General features: G+C 43.4%; 1 protein-coding gene across 1 annotated transcript in view; it reads left to right on the top strand.

Annotated features, from left to right (window-relative positions):
- NHSL1 (NHS like 1) overlaps positions 1–19,310 on the top strand; it is a 175,432-nt gene that overhangs the window by 106,548 nt on the left and 49,574 nt on the right. Inside the window, exon 2 of the mRNA XM_059468959.1 lies at positions 19,114–19,266. Coding sequence (XP_059324942.1) covers positions 19,114–19,266 — 153 coding nt within the window. The remainder of the gene's footprint in view (positions 1–19,113; positions 19,267–19,310) is intronic.

The raw sequence follows: 19,310 nt of genomic DNA, 5'->3' as shown, positions 1-19,310 counted from the left end.
AGAAAGAATTCCTGAATTGTGATGACTCTCCTTTTTTAATCTGAATAGTTTCAAGTTTCACTGGCGAATACAGATGGGAAATAAGGACAGAAGAGGACAGACAGTAGTAATGTTCAGCTGTTTTGTTTTTAGCCTTAATGCCTGCCTTCCCTTTTCTGGCCACCTAAGCAAAGGCACCCAGCTGTTTGTGGAATAGTTGTCTATTTCTATGGCAGAAAAGTCTGTTTAAGGGTGATGGGGGAGAAATTTCACAAGACAAAGAAAGCTTTTCCTGCAAAAGCCAGCTGGCTGGCTATCTCGTGCCAGGTCTTTTGGGGGGAAAAAAAAAGGTACATGAGTATATTTACAACTATATTGATTTTTCTTTTTCTCATTAGTCTCACACTGACTATCTGACAATGGTTCGTTATTACCAGGAATTGAAAAATCCCCATCTTTCCACGTGATGCTAACACTGATTAGCAAAACGACCTGTATTTTGTTTTCTGAATTACCATATTCTCCATTCATTACTAAGCAAGCTTCATTTGATGTCCTCTCCTGTAGGAGGAGTGTGAATTACATGATTGTTTCAGGCCTTTTTCAAGAGCAGGTAATTTTTTATACTGCATGCAAAGAAGAATCCACGTCTTCTGCTGAATTTTTGTATTTTTGAGCACAGGGTCTATTCTGGTTCATTCAGAGGGAAAATGGAAAATTCTTCCTTTCTGTAAAACTATATAGTCACTGTCAGACCTAGGGAAGCCCTGAAGTTAGGGACTATGAAGCAGCTTCTAGGGATGCTCTTAGGGAGGAGGATATGGCCCTTCTTGCCCCAGACAGCCTGGGGTGTGTGTATGTGTCTTCTGGGGTTTGTTTCTCTTGCTGGATGACAGGTTAGTTCATTCCTACAAAGTTGTGAGCTGACTTTCAGAGCTGGTTCTCGCAGTGCCCTCGGAGGTTGCTCAGAGCATTGTGAGCAACTGCTCTGTTTGAATCTGCTTCTCCAGAGTGTGGAAATGGGATTGAGGAGCATGGGCAAGGAACTCAGAAATCCCTGCTCCCTCACTGCAGCCTCCCTCATTTTTCTCTTTGAGCTGTCCATAGGGAAAGCTTCCCCTTCTCTCTAAAATGTGCCTGAATTAAAATTATAAAACTTTCCAGAAGATATTTGACAATTGTGTCCATGTGTGTAATTTCACTGATTTATAGTACAACACTTATATAAGCAGTTTAATTATTTGACTTGTGATCTAACAAAGCTATTTAATGCAGTTTTTGGTCCTTAGCAATGAACTTTCACATGTTTTAGACCAAGTTTATTGTGGTATTCCTTATGTTGAATTTTACTGATATCTGGTATGACCATTTTATTTGTTCTTTCTGAATTCCAAATCCTCACAGTTTCAATGAAATTTTTTCATTGAGACAGTGAATGACAAAAATCAGTCACCCTGCTTTCTGGCCTGATTTTTCCCAGAACCTCTGGTGCTTCAATGGTGGTGTCCCAGCACAGTACAAGTGTGTAGATTGTGGGACACCAGCTCTGCCTCATTGGCTCCTTTCTTACTGGTTCCCAGTCCATAGGAACAAAAGAATAGCAGAGTAATTAAGCCATCAGTTAAAAGTGTTATGGGTGGGGCAGGTACTATTTCTCTTTGACTAGGGAGACTGTCACTTTAAACTCTTGTTAATGTTTATTTTAAGGAACAAAACTGTTTAAGAGTGGAAGTGCTTTCTGGGACCAGGTCAAGTGATAACTGCAAAGCACAGCAGGGGATTATTGGCTGGGCTTTATCTCTGTTGATAAAGGCCTCCCTTTGGGGTCCTTATCCAGCATCATGAGAACTGCGCTTGGAGAGCTTTCACAGTGCTAATACACTCCACAGAAAATGCTCCCAGTAGTGTTAGGGTTGTTTGAAAACATAATACAGTCAAATAATTTGAACTTCTTCATGGGCTGGGGGGGCATCCTCACTGAGGGGATCTCAGTAGTTTGCAGCAGTAGTCCTTGTGCTCCTGCTGCCAAATAATCAATAATCAGAATACTTACGGTGTGATGTAGCAGCCATAATAACCAGGTTACCATTTTAGGGTTTGAAGGTTTTTTAAGCTGTTGCGATTAATTCTGATAAAACTGTTAAATTAGTTATGTTGTGAAGTGAAAGTTCTGCATTACCAGCTCAGCCTTGTTCCAGCATCTGTGATGCTGTTCTTCTGCTGTTCTTTGCTGCCAGACTGAGTGCAAATAGACAATGTAGGATTAAATTCAGCCAGAGTGCAGCAGTACATCCTTTAACAGCCTGTCTGCCTGCCAGACAAGCAGTATTACAGTGGTGCTGGGGCTGTCACCGTCACATGTTCATTCACAGTTACAAACTCCAGTGGAGCTGAGTGTTTGATAACTGGTTTTCCTGCAACAACGTTAAACTGAGTTACTCCACTGGCCAGGTTTGGCACAAATGTCGGGGGCTTGGTTTAGTATGGTTTAAATGCCTGCTGAATTGAAACATGAGGCAGTGAGACACTGCTGGCAGTGACTGCTGCTTTGGGAGGCTGTCACCTCCTCCTCGTTACAGCATCACCTGCCTCTTGTAGTTCCCATTGCCACTTGATAGTTTATCAAATTTGCAAAGTTTAAAGGTGTAGTATGCTCTTGCCAGCTTTTTGTGATGATAAAGTTTTGATAAGGAGTTGGGAGTTTTTTCTGTCTTTTACAGATGCAGGAGCAAGCCAGTGGCAATATCAGATTACTTTTAATGTTTGTTAAACAAGTAGCTTCAGTTACTGGGATTTTTTCTCAGTGTTTTGTTGCCTGCTAGCTCATGAAAGAATGCTTTCTTCTTCTTTATTCATATCTGTAAAGCTGAGAATTGTCTGTATGATTTGTATTTTGTGAAAAACATAAAATTTGAAATAATAACTAGGTCTATTTATACATTAATAGGATATTGTGAACCAAGTTGGGTATTTCATTATCCACTGTTAGCTATGCTTTTTTTCCAGGTTTCTCTTCCAATAGCTATGAGATTTAAATTTCCCTATATAAGGGTGTTATACTAAAAAGAAAAAGATGCCAGAATCCTTGCAAACTGGGAGGATTCATTCTTTGCTGTCTCATATAACAGTGTGAAACAAAGGCTGAATTGCTTTCCATCTCTGCAAATTCTGGGCTGTGTGGAGCACTGAGCAAGCCTTTGTGGCCTTTCGTGCCCTAAGTGACACAAGGACTCAGTCTCTGTGGTGAATGGCTGGGACAGCTACTTACAGAGCCTCGTGCAAGTGACTGGCCACCCTCATTCCCAGTTTTATCTGCTGCATCCAGCTCATACCATAACAGCTGACATAGTGGATTACACCAGAAAAAGCCAGGAACTGGTTTGTTTTGAAAAGAAAAAGTAAATTTGATGTAATTTTTATTACATGTCTAAAAAATGGGGGAATTCCCCTCTTCCTCCTTCCTTTTCTGTATGTGTTTTTAATGTCTTGTCTTATGGCTGAGATTTTTTGGAGGTTTTGTTCATTTGGCTGAAACAAACCACGGTAATGTTGCAAAGCAGGGGAACTTCTCCATTTGGACAAAATTACTTCAGGTCTTGGATAAATAACAGCTCTTCTGGTGTGTGTTTCTATATGAGTATTGCATTTCTTACCCACATTCTCTGCATGTTCCATAGAAAACAAGCCTCCCTGCCCGTCCTCTTCTGGATGGGCCATGGAGGTCCACTTGGTCTCCTGTGCCTTTTCATGCTTCAAATGCAAGAGTGATGTGGATGAAGGGAGGGAGGAAGAACAACTTGGAATATGATGGTTCAAAAGATGTTAATGTTGGGTTGTTGTAAAACACTCAAGTGAATCACTAAGGTGAATATGAAGATCTTCTTGAGTTTCCTGGCTGAAAGAAAACACTTGACTAGCCTGACTGCTCACTGTTAGGTGTGAACCTGAGCTTGCTGTTGCAAGGAGGTGCTGGTGGTGGACATTTCATTCCTCTCTGTCTGTGAGCAGTGAAGAAGCTGTCTGTGGTACTCAGGAACACAAGGAAGAGGCACTGGGGTTTCGGTATGGAGCTCATTAACACCCCTCAAGTGCATCTGGAGGAGTGTGAAAAAATAGAGAGCTCAGAGACATATTTTGGGTAGTGTTTTTTATGATTGGGGCAAGGGAGCATTTGCTGTAGTTAAGGAGGTAGAGCAACATAAATGCAAATTCACATGTGAAACAAGTAAGATTGTAAAGCCCATAGCTGGGGATAGTGGTTAATGGTACACTGAGTAGGTTCTTCAGTGCTAAATTTGATGAAAGCTTCTGGGGTTTATGGATGCTGGGTACAATATGTTTCCAGGTCTTACTGCAAGTTGCTTGTGAAGTCAGTAAATGGTTTTGAGTGCTGTAAGAAAATCAGATCAGATTATTGTGGAAACATGGTAAGGAGAATGTGAAACCCCACAGAAAGGGCATCCTTGAAAGGAAATGGTTATTAAAAGTCTGATAGATTACAACAGATTTTTAGCCCTCTATTGTTTCCCTGCCCTAATCCAATAACCCATCATTGGCAAATGCCTGTGTTGCTTGATTTTCAAGATTTTCAAACCTCTGCTTAGTTATCAGCTCTGCTTTTTTCACCTGTCCAGAGCCACGTGCTCCATCCCATGGGCTGTGATAGTTAAAAGGGGCTCATTCTCTGAAATACATCACTTCTGTCCTCTGCTCTCAGTTGCCTGTGCAAACATCTCCGAGGGAAAGCAGACTTGCACTTTGCTGGCATTGGAGCTGGTAGCATATAAATCTGTTTTATTCATACCTTGTAGTGTTAATAAAAAAAAAAAACACATCTAAAATAATGCCAAATGCCAATAGGCTTAGTGACATTTAAGCATGAGCGATGCTGTCAGTCCATCCGCAAACAAAAGCGTTACGTCTTAATTTGTCTAATTACACTCTAACATGCAGGCCAGCTGCTGCTGTGAACAAAAGCAGTTGATCACACCATTTTATTAATTGCATATTAATTGCCACATTCATGTTAACCATATGGGAGACAGTGGAGTAGAGTGAAGGCTACTTACTGATGGAAAAGAGAAAATGAACTGGCAGAGTAGTGTCTGCAGGGGACAAATCTTAGAATGACAGGGTGCCTGGAGCTTGTTGATGTGATCTGATTTTTACAAATATCTGGGGTTTTTTTTCACCCATCTAAATTACTGTATTTAAAAGTGAGAGGGATTTGAGTAGAAAGGATTGCGTCTTGCATGGTGACTGCATATTTGTGAAAATGCTGCTGTGCAAGTTGGTATTGAATTTGTTTGGTAATTTGCAGAAGGCAGGCCTGCTGGCACGTGGCTGCCTGGCTTTGTCTGCCTGCTGTGCTGATGGATGCACCTGCACTGACTGGAATCACTTCTCATAGGAGCAAGGCTGGAAGATCCAAGAGGAGTACAAAACTTGCTAGGTTTATATTTTATGCAATTTTTCTTCAAGTATGTAGTCTTTTTAGATAATGGTAGTAAGTCTTGAATAGAACTGGATTTCGTAGAATGAAAAATAAAAACCTTGGCATAGGTGGATTAACTGGTGTAAAATAACCTACAGCAAATAGCAAATGGCCTGGCCCACTGCATTTATCTGGCATCAGATTACCTAGTAGGATATTTAATGATATTTAATTTATCTTCTTGAAAGTGAGACTTGAGAAAAATACCCTCAATTTCTTTTTTTTTTTTTTCTTCCTCTTTTTGCTGTGTGGAGGCAGCAGCCCCTCTCAGCAGATGCCCAGCAGTTCTGTCGGGCAGCAGGTGCAGGCTGGAGTAGACATGAAGTGATTTCTGTCCTGTCACCCCCAGACTGACATTATCACGGTCTGTAGAGCATCTCCTTCAGCAGGGCTGTGGGGTTGCTGTCTCCTGCCTCCGAGCAGCACTGTCCTGCGGGCGAGTACATGCAGTAGGGACAAATTATATGATACATGCAGAGAAAGCTTGCTGGACTGAAACCTAAAAAAAGTCCTCAAGGTCTGCCTTGAGTTAATTTCTCTGCTGTCCCCTTCATTTCTCTTCATAATGGAAAGACCCATGTTAGAATTTGTAAGACAGAGGAGCAGGAGATTTGGTAGGAGGAAGGCCCAAGGGCAACTCTGCTTTCTTAGAAAAGAAGTAAGGAGATAATGGCAGATCAAATAGAAATATGTCTCCTGTGAAATAAAGTTCACAACTGGACCTGGAATCCACAGTAACTTAGAGAACTCAGTCTTGTGAGTCAATTAAATATTTTTGCTTGGCTTTTCTAAAATGAATATTTCAATGTTAAAGGTTTAGTCCCACCTCATTGCCAACAGATGGCATTTTGCTTGCATTTCCTCTATCTCTCAGAAGAGCTAGGATGGAGAGAGATTGGCTGGTTAAAAGGAAAGGGAGAGGGTCAGAGCCTTTGTTTTAATTGACATATTGTTCCAAAAAAACCTCCCTGGAAAGCATTTTTCAGACTGTATTGGAAGGCACAAAAGGAGACACAAGGAGTTGCACAGTTAAGGAATTGCTAATAAGCAGTTGAGAGGTAGATTGGGATCTGATCTGTTCTAAGAACATGCAGTGCAAACCAACAATAATGGTGACATTCTTATGTCTAAGCAGAAATTGAGGTAGAGGGGTTGTTGTGGGTTTTTTTTTAATAAGAAAAATAGAAAAACACTTTAGGTGGCTCATTGCAATTACGTCTCAATTGGTGCTGTAATACAGGGCAGTATGGAGTCTGGATTATAGAGATAAAGCATGATTGGAAAGGCACAGCTTGAATTTTGGATTGCAAGCAGTGCCTGCCATTACAGCAGTTACAGAAACAGTGCCTGATGTGTGACATGACCAGTTCTGACTTGGAGTCATTGGAAGAGAATAAATGTGAAACCCCACAATGCCAGCTCTCCAGTCCCAGCATAAGGGTGCTTAATCAGCCTCCCTGGGTCTTCTCCACTCGGGCAGGCAGGCTGGGGCCTGGCCATTACTAATTTAAAGGCTGAATTCCCCAATGCTCTGCTTGTGGCTGTTAGGCTGCAGCTCGTGGCATGTGCTTGGAAACTCTATCTCAGTGTACTGGGGACTGACTGGATTACCAGCTGAGCACAAACTGGTGTTGCTGGAGAAGATACAAAATCTTGTAAATGCCATGGTTGAAAGACAAGTTATCTGCGATGTCTTTTCCGTGGCAGTGCTCAGCTAGCTGCTCTGTGTGGGGTCAGTGGCCATGTGCTCTCATCCCAAAGGTCTCATCCCCTGTGTGACTGGTTTCTGATTTGAGCCACAGTGACTATGGGGCAGCTTTTCCTGCTCTGGTTTAATGCTGTCATTTGTTCATTGTCCTTTTTGTGGTTTGACAAGGAATTTAAGAACAGTGAAGTTACCCATACAAGGGTTGCAGAGCACATTTGTCATTGCTCAAAGGCATCAAGAGAAGTTTATAAAACCATTTCTGTGTGGTTTTGTGATGTATTCCAGGAAGGGCTAATTAAACTTGGAGCTGGGTAGCATCTTCCGAATAGGTTTGGCACACCTCATGAATGATCCCTCTAAGTTGTTCTTGGTGTCTTTTAACCTGGGCCTCCTTCTGTTTGTGAGACACGATGCTATTGCCACAAACACGATGCTATGGCTAGACCAGGAACAGCGGGCTGCTGTTTGGGGGGAGCAAGCAGGTCCCCAAGCAGATGCTGGTGGCAGTGTTAGGGTAAATAATTAATAACATCAAGGGAAAAGACACTCCTTTATGTCCAGTAGTTGAAGGTGAGGAGGTTTTTTTTTTCCTGTGTACAATGCTAACCTTTTCCTGATAGGTTTGATTAATCCAAAGAGAAGAAAGATGCTAATTACCCTGATTTTAAAAGGAGCATTTTCAATGCCTTATAAGAATGCAGTGTTTTCATTTATTGCTTCCTGGAGCTGGGTGTGGGCTCTGTACAGAATATTAGACATTGTGGATTGTGTCGGGTACTTTTAATGGCTGTAGTTTCAAGTATGTTCTTCAAACCAGCCATAATTGAAAAACAAAGATGTAAATTGAGTTCTGGTGTGCATCAGCTTAGACAATTCCTTGCAGGGTGGCAAAGCAGGGATATCCTGTTAAGTGGTGCTTTTGTGTATGGTGAATTGGGATTGAAGCTTTTTAATGCTGCATCAAAGCATCCTAAATGGGTGCCAAAGACTACTTGTGTCATTATCCATCAGGATGGGAAAAAGGAATTGCCTTTTCATGCACATTGAATTCCGATTTTGGGAAAATACTGCTGTGGTTCTATTGACTGGTTTTCCTGAAGATTTACTCACATTGACCATGATCTCCTCTCTCCTTTACATTTAAATGGAATCTTCTGCTCCAAGGGTCAGCCTTCCCTGGAGCTGGTGTAAAATTTCACACCTGATTCTTCCAGATTTCTAATACCATGCTTCTTCTCTCTTCTGACTGACTAATAATGAAAAATACTCTCCTGTTTTAATTCTGTAGTAGCACATAAGTCAGTAATTAACAGTCTTCTGAATCAATCTTTACCTCATAGTTGCATTTGGAATATTGTGCACAGTGTTAAAATGCAGCTGCTGGGATACACTGTAGTTTTATCAATTATCTTGGGGTGGCAGGGTTGCTTAGTAGTAGTTGACTACTGATATTTCTTTGTCTTCAGCTACTGGAAAGTTTCAGGAACGAAACTTACCTTATTTTCTGTGTGGGAAAACCCATGGTATTGCTACACAGAAATTTATTTTTAGGGTCTGCATAATTGCCTCTGTATTTCTGTATTGTCTCCAGCTAAGTGTTGTAAATCTGATTTGTAGTGTACCTCTTATTAGTGGGATGATACATTCAGAAGCTCTTCCAAAAATAAATTGGTAGTTTCAGTTTAAGTGGTGCTGATCTGAAATGTGGATGCATGCTTGCACTTCAGTTGTCTTTGCATGAGAGTTCACCACTGGGAGCAAGTTCCTCTGAAGACCTGATGTCAGGTTACAGAGCCTGAGGTCTGTTCAGAGCTGAAGAGGCAGTGATGGTGCTATAGCTGCCCACTTTCAGAGGTTTGCAGATACAAATAATGAGTGTACTCAGAGAAATAATTTTAAAACTAGCCTTAGCTGTCTCAAGTTTTATATTTACATTTCTTCAACTTCTACTTCAGCTCTTCCGACAAAATGCAAACTTTACTGCACTTTATGTTTTGTGCTTAGTGGGGAAACCAAAGATACCAAAAGAGATATTTTTGCATTTAAGAATGGTCTTTCATTTTAAATAGCGTATGTTAAACCCCTTGCTGTGTTGCAGTTTTTCTGTTTGGTTGGTTTTATGAAGCACACAAGGATTAACACAGCAAGGAATAAATAGTTTCTCTATAACAAGAAGAAATGTAGGTATCTGCAGTGGGGATCCTGCAGGAAAAGCAAGGGATCTACTCCTTTTCTGTCTGGCAGGAAATGGAGGCAGAAATTAAGACAGAAAGTGGGAGGGGAGAGAATCTGCATTTTTAAATATTTTGTGAAATACATTTTGATGAGGAACATTGTGATTTCTGTTGTTTGCCTGTTGCCCACACATACTTATTTATAGAAACCATTACCACAATACTAAAATACACAATAGACAATGTGCTCATTAGTGCTTCCTGAAGATGCTTGGTGGCAAGGCACCTTTATCACTTTAGCATCACTTAAACTGTTAGATGCATTTTGCTAGCTACTCAAAGAAGCACAACTATTATTCAGTAATTAGTGCTGATCCACCATGGCATGTAATGGGGTTTGGGCCTCTAGATTGTGTATGATTAATAACAGATCTCTGAAACTTTTAATCAAGCCAGTGTTAGTAAAAGCTTATGTTGGTATTCACATTAGAAATTTTGAAAGTTCAACCAACTAACAGTATTAGTCCTTTCATTTGGTTTTATTAAGGACTTCTGATAAGAAGATGCTGACCACACAAATACAATTTTAAAAATAATTTTTGAAATCTTTTGGTGTTTGATCACATCTGAGGTCCATATGCCCATGGTCAGCCAAAGACAATCTCTGGAGATTCTGTGGTACAGATTTTGGTGCAGTTGTTTCTTTACACGTTGCTGAATCCAGCAGCAATTATTATTAGCTCACTGTTACAGGAACTCCATCCCTTACGTTGGTATGGAGACTTATTTCAGGGCAGCTTGTGTCTTTAATTGGAACACACCTGGGTTTTTAGATTTTGTCAGAAATCTTAGGGCTTTAGGAGCAATAGCAAATGTCTATTTATTAGTTGTGAGCTTTTACTTTTATTCATCATTTTAGTATTGTGTTGTGCAGATAACATTTTTGAAAGTTTCTAATGAACAAAACTTTTTTTCAAGTTGCTGTGGAAGGCAGTAAATGAGTGCTTGATGCTTGATTTTAGCATGAGCAGTTGTATGATTCTGTGCAGGTTGGTATTTTCCAAGGAGCTTAACTTTTCTCATTTATAGGTTATAATAGTTATTAGGAAAGTAGAGAATGTACAGGCCTAATTTTAAGACAGTGTGCCTCCAAGCTTAAATGAGACCCACCCAGAATTTATTGAGAGTCAGCAGAAAGCCAAAAAAAGGGAAGAATTTGTAACCCTTTATACTAAAGGGATAATCCATATATAAATAAAAGCATGCCAAAGAGCAGTGTTGGGCAGGGAGGCCAAGATAGGCTACAAAAATTCTTTCTTGTGACCTTTAAATAAGTGGAATGAGTGGAGAGTATGTCCCCTTCAGAAAACCCATAAGGAGAATGCAGACTGAGATTAGTTGGAGATGTCTGTTAGGTATTAGTGTGGATGCCCAAGAACACAGCTGCCAAAGATGGAATTACTGGGAGATTGTTTGGGACAGAAGTTCAGAAATGGAATTTTTGCTGTCTGGTTTTGTTGGTTTTGCTCCTTGTCCTATAGGATGATTCGAATGAGAAGACTTGCAAGCTTCTCTGCCTGGTATTTTTTCCATCACTAAATCAGAAGAGAATTATTTTCACTGTTATGCATTATTAGGGCAAGTAAGAGTCAGGATTTTGTAGACTAATTTGCTTGCCTCAGCCAGTTTTGATCAGTTCTTTAGGATAAGCCATAGCACAGGTGGATTTGGTATTTAAATTGAGAATATGTCCTGGTAACATCCTGAAAGGGTATTATTCCCTGGGGAATGAGAGAAGTTCTCATCAAGTTGCCTTAACTGGGGCCATAGGGAAAAGTTTTGTGCCCTGCAATTTAAAACAAAACAAAATTCCACATGCACAAAACGTTTTCTGTTCTCTCGAGTGCCATCACTGTGTGGGGAGATGCTCCAACCAAAAGAAACTGCTGCTTTGTCTGCGGCAGCCCTGCCCAAATGCTGCCTTTTCTCTCTGCCGATGTGTTTGCATGATAGAGGATCCTGTGGAAAGATGTTTTGAATTGTTAAAGGAATGAATTAGCTTTATTGTGCTGTGACCTAAATAGGATCATCAGATCAATCAGTCTGCTGCTTTTCTGTCCTCTCTGGCTTAGGTTGTGTTGCTTCTCCTTCTCATCTTGCTCCCTCTTCCCTGTGCCCCCGCCGGGCAGCCCCTTTCCCAGAGCCTGCAGGCATAATCCTTTATGATCTTGGATAAAGGAGGGCACAGCCGGGTACCCTCTTTTCCAGCAATGTCTGCTCCCTAATAGGCTGCACAGGCCCAGGCTCAGCCCTGGCTCCCCTGCCCCTGCACTGGGGCACGGGTCCTTATTGGTGTGCTGTTGTGGTGGCTTTAGGATAAAATAATTTTTCTGCTTTGTTCCTGTTCCCTGTGCATTCTTCTCCTCCTCTTCCTCCTGATCGCAGGTTTAATGGATTGTAATTTCCCAGTAGCCGGGGCAGGATCGCGCTTCCCCAGGGCTGAGGTTGCCTTGAAAGGGGCCATTGTGAGCGAGGGGAGCCGAGACTGGAGGGCCGTGAATGCGGTGCCGCCTGGGACGGCCTTTGTGGAGGGAGCACTTTTGTTCTCCTGAAAGATGCCGGGAGAGGGCCTGCCGGGATGGCATCTCAGGGAGGGAGAAACCCGTTCTGACCATATTACTGACTCCTGCGCTCTGCAAGGAGTCCATTTAGGCACCAGCAAATGGTTAACAGCATGGGTGAAGGTGGCCAGAACAGGCACGAAGCTTGGGTGTGAGTTTTGAAAATACCTGAGGCATTTGGCCTTTCTGCTGTTTCTTCATGACAGAAGTCTCACTTAGAAGTAAAAGTGCACATTTCAAAGCTGGGTGGTCTTGGTCTGAGGCAGGCAGGAGCCTTGTGGCCTGCAGGAAGGAGTTTAATAGTCCTCCTCAGTTTCAGGCTTGCCCTGCAGATGCCTGGGTGCTCTGTGCAGCCTGGGGAGGGGGTGTCCATAGCTGCCCCCCTCTGGACGCCACAGCTGCTCAGAGTGGGTGGCTGGCGGCGGCAGGGAGCAATCCCGAGCATGTCCTACCCAGACACATTCCTGCAGACCTGCTGGAACAACTGCCCTTCAACAGCTTCTTCCCTGCGAGCTGCTGTAGGATGGCACAGTGGAAACTTATTTACAGCGACCGAGTGACGTGTCTGTAAAAGCAAAGGCATCGATTTAATTGTTTTGAGTACATCTGCTTGCCAGCGTTTCCACTTTCCCTTTTGTGCATTGAACAGAGACTCACTGGAAGAGCTCTCACAATGCAGTTAGTACCCAGCTCAGTTGCACAGTTTTACTATTTCTTTCCTCTTAAAATGTCATAAATGCTACAGAGTTGTTTAATGGAGGATTTTTCCATTGTCCAGATAAAGTTGCTAAGGCCTGCAATTTGAAGTTTAGGTTTTGAGATGATGGTACATTTTAGTAGTTTGATGCATCATTCCCTTAGTGAACTTGATCTATCATGTGTTGGGCTTACCTCTCCTTCATGAAAATAAAGTGATAAAATTTGTTTTCATTTGTGGGAGGGAGCTGGAAAGCATTACTTTAGCTACTCTTATGTTTTATTTGGGTTTTTTAAACTTAAGTACTTCCTAAATTTTGTACTGCACTTATATGCATGGGCTGGTGATTAGAAAGAGAATGCTGATTCTCAGTGATTCCAGTGTCCCTGTGGACAGCTGCCCCTGGGGCTGCTGCCCCGCAGCTGCTCTGGCTGTGGTTACGAAGACTCAAGAATGTCACTTTTCAACATTTGCCTTTTTAGAAAGCTTCAGCTTTTTCAGTGGATTTTGTGCACTGGTGCTAAGGTTCGGGGCACTGGGTTGTGAATGGGGGCTAGACACAAGAGCCCCTCTCCCCCAGGGCCTGGCTGGAAATATTTCAGTGGAAGCTGAATATTTCCAGATTGTTTCACTGGCGCCGACGTTTTATGCTGCTGTGAATGTGGAGAGGTGGCTGTCCCAGATGGCTGTTGTGGAGCAGGTCAGCTGGAAAGCCCCTCTAAAGAGGGGATGGAGCAGGGAGGGGAGTGAAGGAATGGCTACAGCAGCGTTTCAGGCATGCCACATGCAAGCAGCCACTCCTCTTCTGCATGTATGTTGCCTCTACTAGAAAATTAGAATCAGTTTAACCACTCAGGGATTAAAAACTATTATAGTTGGACTAAAAAAAGCGTTTTGCTAATGAGTTCATTGCACAGTTGTGATTTTGAGGATATTGTTTGACACTGCAACTTGTGCCTCTCAGTTTCTTTGCTCTAGTCCCTGACTTTTTAGGAAGATTATTCTGAGCCAGACTTTGTGACCAGTCCCATCCAATGTGAAGTGAAAATTAACATTTACTGAACATCTTCTCCATATTTTCTGTGTTCCTTGTGATACTCCCGATTGCTCTGTATCTCTGTGATCCTTATGTGATCCTTGCTTCTAAGGATGTGCTAACTCAGGCGGTGGGTTAATATTAACTTGTCCAAGGTGGAGTAGCAAGTGTGTCACAGAGCAAGGTCTCTCCAGTCTTCTACTTGTCTCTGAGTCATTTGCATGTAAAGAACTGATATCAGTGTGCACACCTACTGCTCATGCTGGGTTTATCTAGCTTTAACAAGCTTTTAAATTTTATTCTGTCAAGTTAATTTTAGGAGGGGTTTTTTGTTCTTGTTGTTTGGTGGGGATTCTTGTGAGTTTGTCTTCTGGATTGGCAGTGTTTGAGGCTGAAGTCCTTTATTTGTTTGCGTAGTGGCTACAATATAAATTTTCTCAAACTGCTCCATCTTTTCCTTCTCTTTTCACTGTAGGGAAGCTAAGTGCAGAGGAGTGCAGGCAATTCATGCTTTGAGTTCTCAGAGAATTGCTATTAGATGAGAGTTTCTTGAGAAATGAAAAGCCTTTACGAAAAGCTGGGTTGAGACAATGTGATGAATTCTATGGAAGTCAGTGGGTTTGTCTCAGGTGGAGAAGAGGTTTTGTTTGTTGTTGGACTAGTGTAGAGTCTCGGAGGTGCAGATAGGAGTAGCCAGAGGGTGTTTTCTTTGGGGTAGTCCCTCATGATAGCCATTTTTGATGTCTGACCTCTTTAACAGCATGACCTGAGGGTAGGTGGAAGCAAGGTCGGGGTGGGGAGGGGGATGAAAGGCAGACATCAATTAAGGTATTGTTTGTTGCTGGGTTTGAATGTCTGCCTCCGTGCTGAGATCCGGGGCAGAGGACAGTGGTCAAGTGCTTGTTCTAAGGCAGGAGAAATGCTCCAGGGTGGGTTGAGGACCCAGTAACAAAAAGCACACTGCACTTGGCACACATTGTAGCCCGGGGTGAAATGAAAAGGATTCCAAGCCGCCCAAAGTACCCAGGATCATGTTGATGATTCACAGTGGCTTGACCATGAAAAGATAACAAAGTCTTGCTTCCGAGGGCTTTATGGAACCTCTGAGGTTCCATAAAGACCTTTGGAAGAGACTGTCTCACTTCAGCAGCCCAGACTCCATCATTTTATGCTTGAAACTCTCCCTGTGCTCTGCTTCCTACGTGCTAAGGAACTGGCACGTGTAGGAAGAGGCACTTCCTTCATCCTAAAAAAGATCAACACCACGCTGGAAATGGACTCACCATCTCCTTGGTTTGCCTTCAGATGGCAATGTAGCTGGAGTTAGAAATGGAATCACTCTGAATTCACTTTCAGTGTGTGTCCAGCAAGCATGCATTTATGGTTTGTGAATGGCAAATGTCTGACAGGGATATTACTGTATATTTATTTCAAGACCAGCACTAAATAGTTACCTTGTTATCAGAGTTCCATACCAGAGTCATTTTTTGTGTACAGTACTTGATGGAAATCAATGTAAAAAGCAGAGATGGCTTCCCTGCCATTGCTACCATGGCACCATGGTCTTCTGTCCCTTTGGCAGAGCTGAGCCAGTCAAAATGCCTCTTGGACCAGCAGCTGCTGGAGAGACCTGCTGCTCATGGTAGTTTTGATGTCAAGCCCATGTTGCAGTTGCAAAATCTCTGGATTTGGAAAATCCTGATAAAATGTTGATAGTACTGTGTTCAGACAGTGATGAACTGATTTCATTTACAGTCTGTTCTTCGCTGGGTCTCAACTGTTTGGTGAAACTAAGGAGTTCCTGTGGAGCATCTGCTTTTTACATGCTGTACTCCAGAGGCTGGAGCCTGCTGCAGCTTTGGGGTCAGCCTGAGCCCCCCGCTGCTGGCATTTCTCTTTTTCCTGAGGAAAAAATCCTTTTCATTGTTAACTCGAGGGGGTTTCCTAAGCTTGCTTTGTGAGGGAGGGCTTGCTTCTTGAGCCTGAACATTGTGCGAAGGGCATGCCCTGCTGAGCACATTCATTTGGTGCTTAGAATTTTCTCTTTAACATCTGCAAAATTGCAGTTCATTCCTAGGAAGGATGGCTGTGGACCTCTGTACAGATGTATTTTTTTAAGACATGAGGATAAAATGCTCATCTCAAAAAGCTGGGCTGTTTCATCTCCGTGCACAAGTTTCGTTTGATGAATAACAGAATCTCTATTAGCCAGAAATAACTCGATTTTGTTTTCTATGTATCTGGTCTGAGATGACGCTAATAAGAATAAATTAGGAGTGCAACTGACTAAAATTCAATATGTAAAATGAGTGTGCTGATGTCTCAGGCAATGGCAGTGGCTGCGGGGGAGCAGTGGGACTGGAAGGGGAGGCAGTGCAGAGCCGGGGCTGCGTGTTGCAGCCAGCTAAGGCGCAGCTCTGGATCCTTAATACAGTGGGAGCAAGAGGGTGAAAATAAAAAAGGGGGTGGTGGGGGGAGATGGGGGAGGGATGGGAGCGGTGGGAAAGCTGAGCATCCTGATTTGCACGAAAATGCAGCACTCATTTGCAACTGGAAGGAGGCCGGGGCCGCCGGGGAGGTGCGGCGGGAGGGGCGGGGGCAGGGGCAGGGAAGGTGCCCGGAGCTCCCGCTGCTCCGGCGGCACAGCCGGCTGGGGACGTGGGACGGAGAGCAGACACCTGCCGGCTCGGGACTTCCTGGAGCAGCCTGGCTTGGAGAGCGCAGGAAAGGAGGGGAACAAGAGAGGAGTAACTGCTGTGGACAGCAAGCAAACCTTTTTCGTCCTGCGCAAAGGAGAATAACAGCTGGGGTGCTTTTTTCTCCTGTTCTGTTTGTTGGAAGTGGCTGTTTCCAGCGCACATCCGAGGAGGAGAAACTCAGGCTAAAGAATTGTAAATTATTTCGTTTACCAGAAAGATCTAGACATATTTAAAGTGATTCCAGGACAAAAAAAGAGGCGGAGGGGAGAAACGTGGAGAAGAGAAATTTGGTGTGCAGAGTTTGAACAGGTTCAAGTCTGGCAATCCCCTTTCTGCAACTCCTCCTTTCTATGGGATTTCAACTTCAGGATAGCAATTCAGCACCTTGAAAATGGTGGTTTTCATCAGCACAAAGCTTAAATCTCTCATGAAACTTTTCAAGAGAAAGAGTAAGTATAGTTTTGTGTGCTCCCTGTGCTTTCAGGAGGCAGCCCAGTTCTGAAGGAAAGCGCAGGTCCCGGCGGCTTCACTTCTCCTTCCTGCAGCTTCCTTTTAAGCTTTTCTCACTCTTTTAATCGTTTATCGTTGTGGAGTGAATGGAGGCAGCCTTGTGAGGGTCTTTGGGACCTCTGCTTTGGGACACAGTGGCTTTGGAAGTGCTTTGTCACGGTGACACTGAAGGAGCCAAAGTTCTCGTTGTGCAGTGGGCAGCTCGGTGACAAGGCAGGGTGTGCCGGTGTGTCCTGGTGTCCTCATGGTTTGTCAGACATCTGTCTCTGCTTATGCAGCTATCGGCTTGTATCACTGAGGTATCTGTGTAAAGTTTGTTCTGAGCCAGGGTTTGTCTTTAAAGATGTTCTGGTTTCAGGGTGGCTTTTAAAATCATGTTGATCTTCCTTTAAGTCACGAAGGACAGACAAATCACACTAGAGAGAGAGGCTGGCAAATGTGCACACCACTTCTCTTGACTAGTTTTGATGACCATTATCGATCTGACGAGCAGTAAACCTTAATTTTGCTGCGGCGGGGCTGCAGCCAGACAGTGGGTTTGGCGGCAGGTGTTTCCCTCCTCCTCTTCCTCCTCCAGCCTTACCCATTCCCCACCCGCCGGTTCAGCCAGGGAATGGCGTGGGCGTCTTTCACTGACTTTAAGTGTCGCGTTTTCTGTTAGATGGGGGTGATTGATGCTCTAACCAGGTAGGTGATGACTTCTCCGTTTTTTGTAGTTTGGGTTTCACCGCTGGTGAACAAGAACGGGGAGAGTGGGCACGGACTGAATGTGTATCTGCCTTGTTCCAATCAGTATGTCTTGGGAGAAGGGGGTGGGATGCAGGACCAGGACACAGACATGAGGATACCCATTTTCAGACATTTCGAGGTCTGAAACTAAGAGGGGAAGCAGTTAAGAACCTCCCCCTCCACCTCAAGTCCTTTTAGGAAAGAACAGGCATTGAGCATTAGGCTGTAGCTGTTTTGAAGTGAGAGGCATAGCTTATTTTCCTTATGAATCCCAGTTGTTTCCATCTGAAATGATCCCAGCAGATGCACAGTAATGTTAAGGAAAGAGTAATTTTTCAGATGACAGGAGGCTGTTGCATTCTTTGTGCTTCTCAGTTTTACATGCCACCTCTGCTACCGCAAGGGCATCAGACAAACCACAAAGTGATGCCCCAGGCAGTGCAGCAGCAAAGGGGGCATAGGGGAGATGCAGAGCTCACAGCCAGGCTGGGGGCAATGGAGCTGTGGCAGCAGGGCAGGTGCTTGGAAGGCAGCACATCTGTAGTGGCTTTTTCTGCTTTGGAGAGCTAAAAAGGAAGGATGTGCAGCATGCTGACTGAAGGCCAAAGGGTGCCTGGGGGATCATAAAATATGACCCTCACCTGCCCTTTTTCTGTTTACAGCAGGGTAGAGGGATAAGGCTATTCAACTGCTTAAGTTTTTATTGATGATAAACTTGAAACAAAATGCAGTGGCTCTCTCTTGGGAAGCATAAATGATAAACAAATCTTGGCAGTGTGTGCTTTGGCTGTTTCATTGCTAGATTTTCTGACCTTGAACAAGGTCTGTGTTTTATTTTCACGTTTGTATTGAGTGCAAAGAGGTGGCCAGAGATAGCCCTCTTCGGTGCTGTTGTGCTCTGAGCTGTATTTGTCCACAGAGTTGCTTTTGTTTATATCTGCTTTCCACTTAGGACAAAGGAACATAGCAAATTTATTTGCTTCATTGGAATCTTGTTTCTGGTGTGAGGAAGCAGGAGGTCAGACAAGGTTGTTTCCCAATAAAAATGAACCTGTTGTCATCTTTCATGAAGGCTGTCATATTCCCAGGGGCACCTTTGAGCCAAGCTATTCTGCACTGCACAGCACCTGCCATGATCAGGGAGTGGAAAACTGATTCCTTTTTGAAGAGTGGGAGCTAGAGGGGGGGAAAACAGAGTTTCAAGTTTAGAGTGAATAAAACAGCAAGTATAAAAATGGGAAGAGCAAACGGTGTTTCCTACAGAACTAATTTTTAGACTAGAAATTTAAGGAAGGGCTTTTTAGCTGTCATGGAAGTGAGGTTCTAAGGAGTGTTTTGATGGCTCTGTGGTGGCAAACAACACTTCTTTCATTTTTAGATGACATGGGGCAAACTTACATATGGGATTTTGTGATAGAGCTATCTGCAATAACATCTCATTTTCTTATTATTGTGTCTCTCTGCAGCTGTTTCCAACCTAGATGAAGAGAGTAGATGGACTGTGCACTACACTGCTCCGTGGCACCAGCAGGAAAATGTATTCCTACCCTCCTCAAGACCACCTTGTGTGGAGGACCTGCACAGACAAGCCAAGCTGAACCTCAAGTCAGTGCTGAGAGGTAAGACACTGCTACTGACACAGACTGTCCTAAAACAACAGTAC

This window comes from Ammospiza nelsoni, chromosome 3, assembly GCF_027579445.1.
Source record: "Ammospiza nelsoni isolate bAmmNel1 chromosome 3, bAmmNel1.pri, whole genome shotgun sequence".
Lineage (NCBI taxonomy): Eukaryota > Metazoa > Chordata > Aves > Passeriformes > Passerellidae > Ammospiza > Ammospiza nelsoni.
Note: the sequence above shows the minus strand (reverse complement) of the source record. Positions and strands in the feature narration are given on the sequence as shown.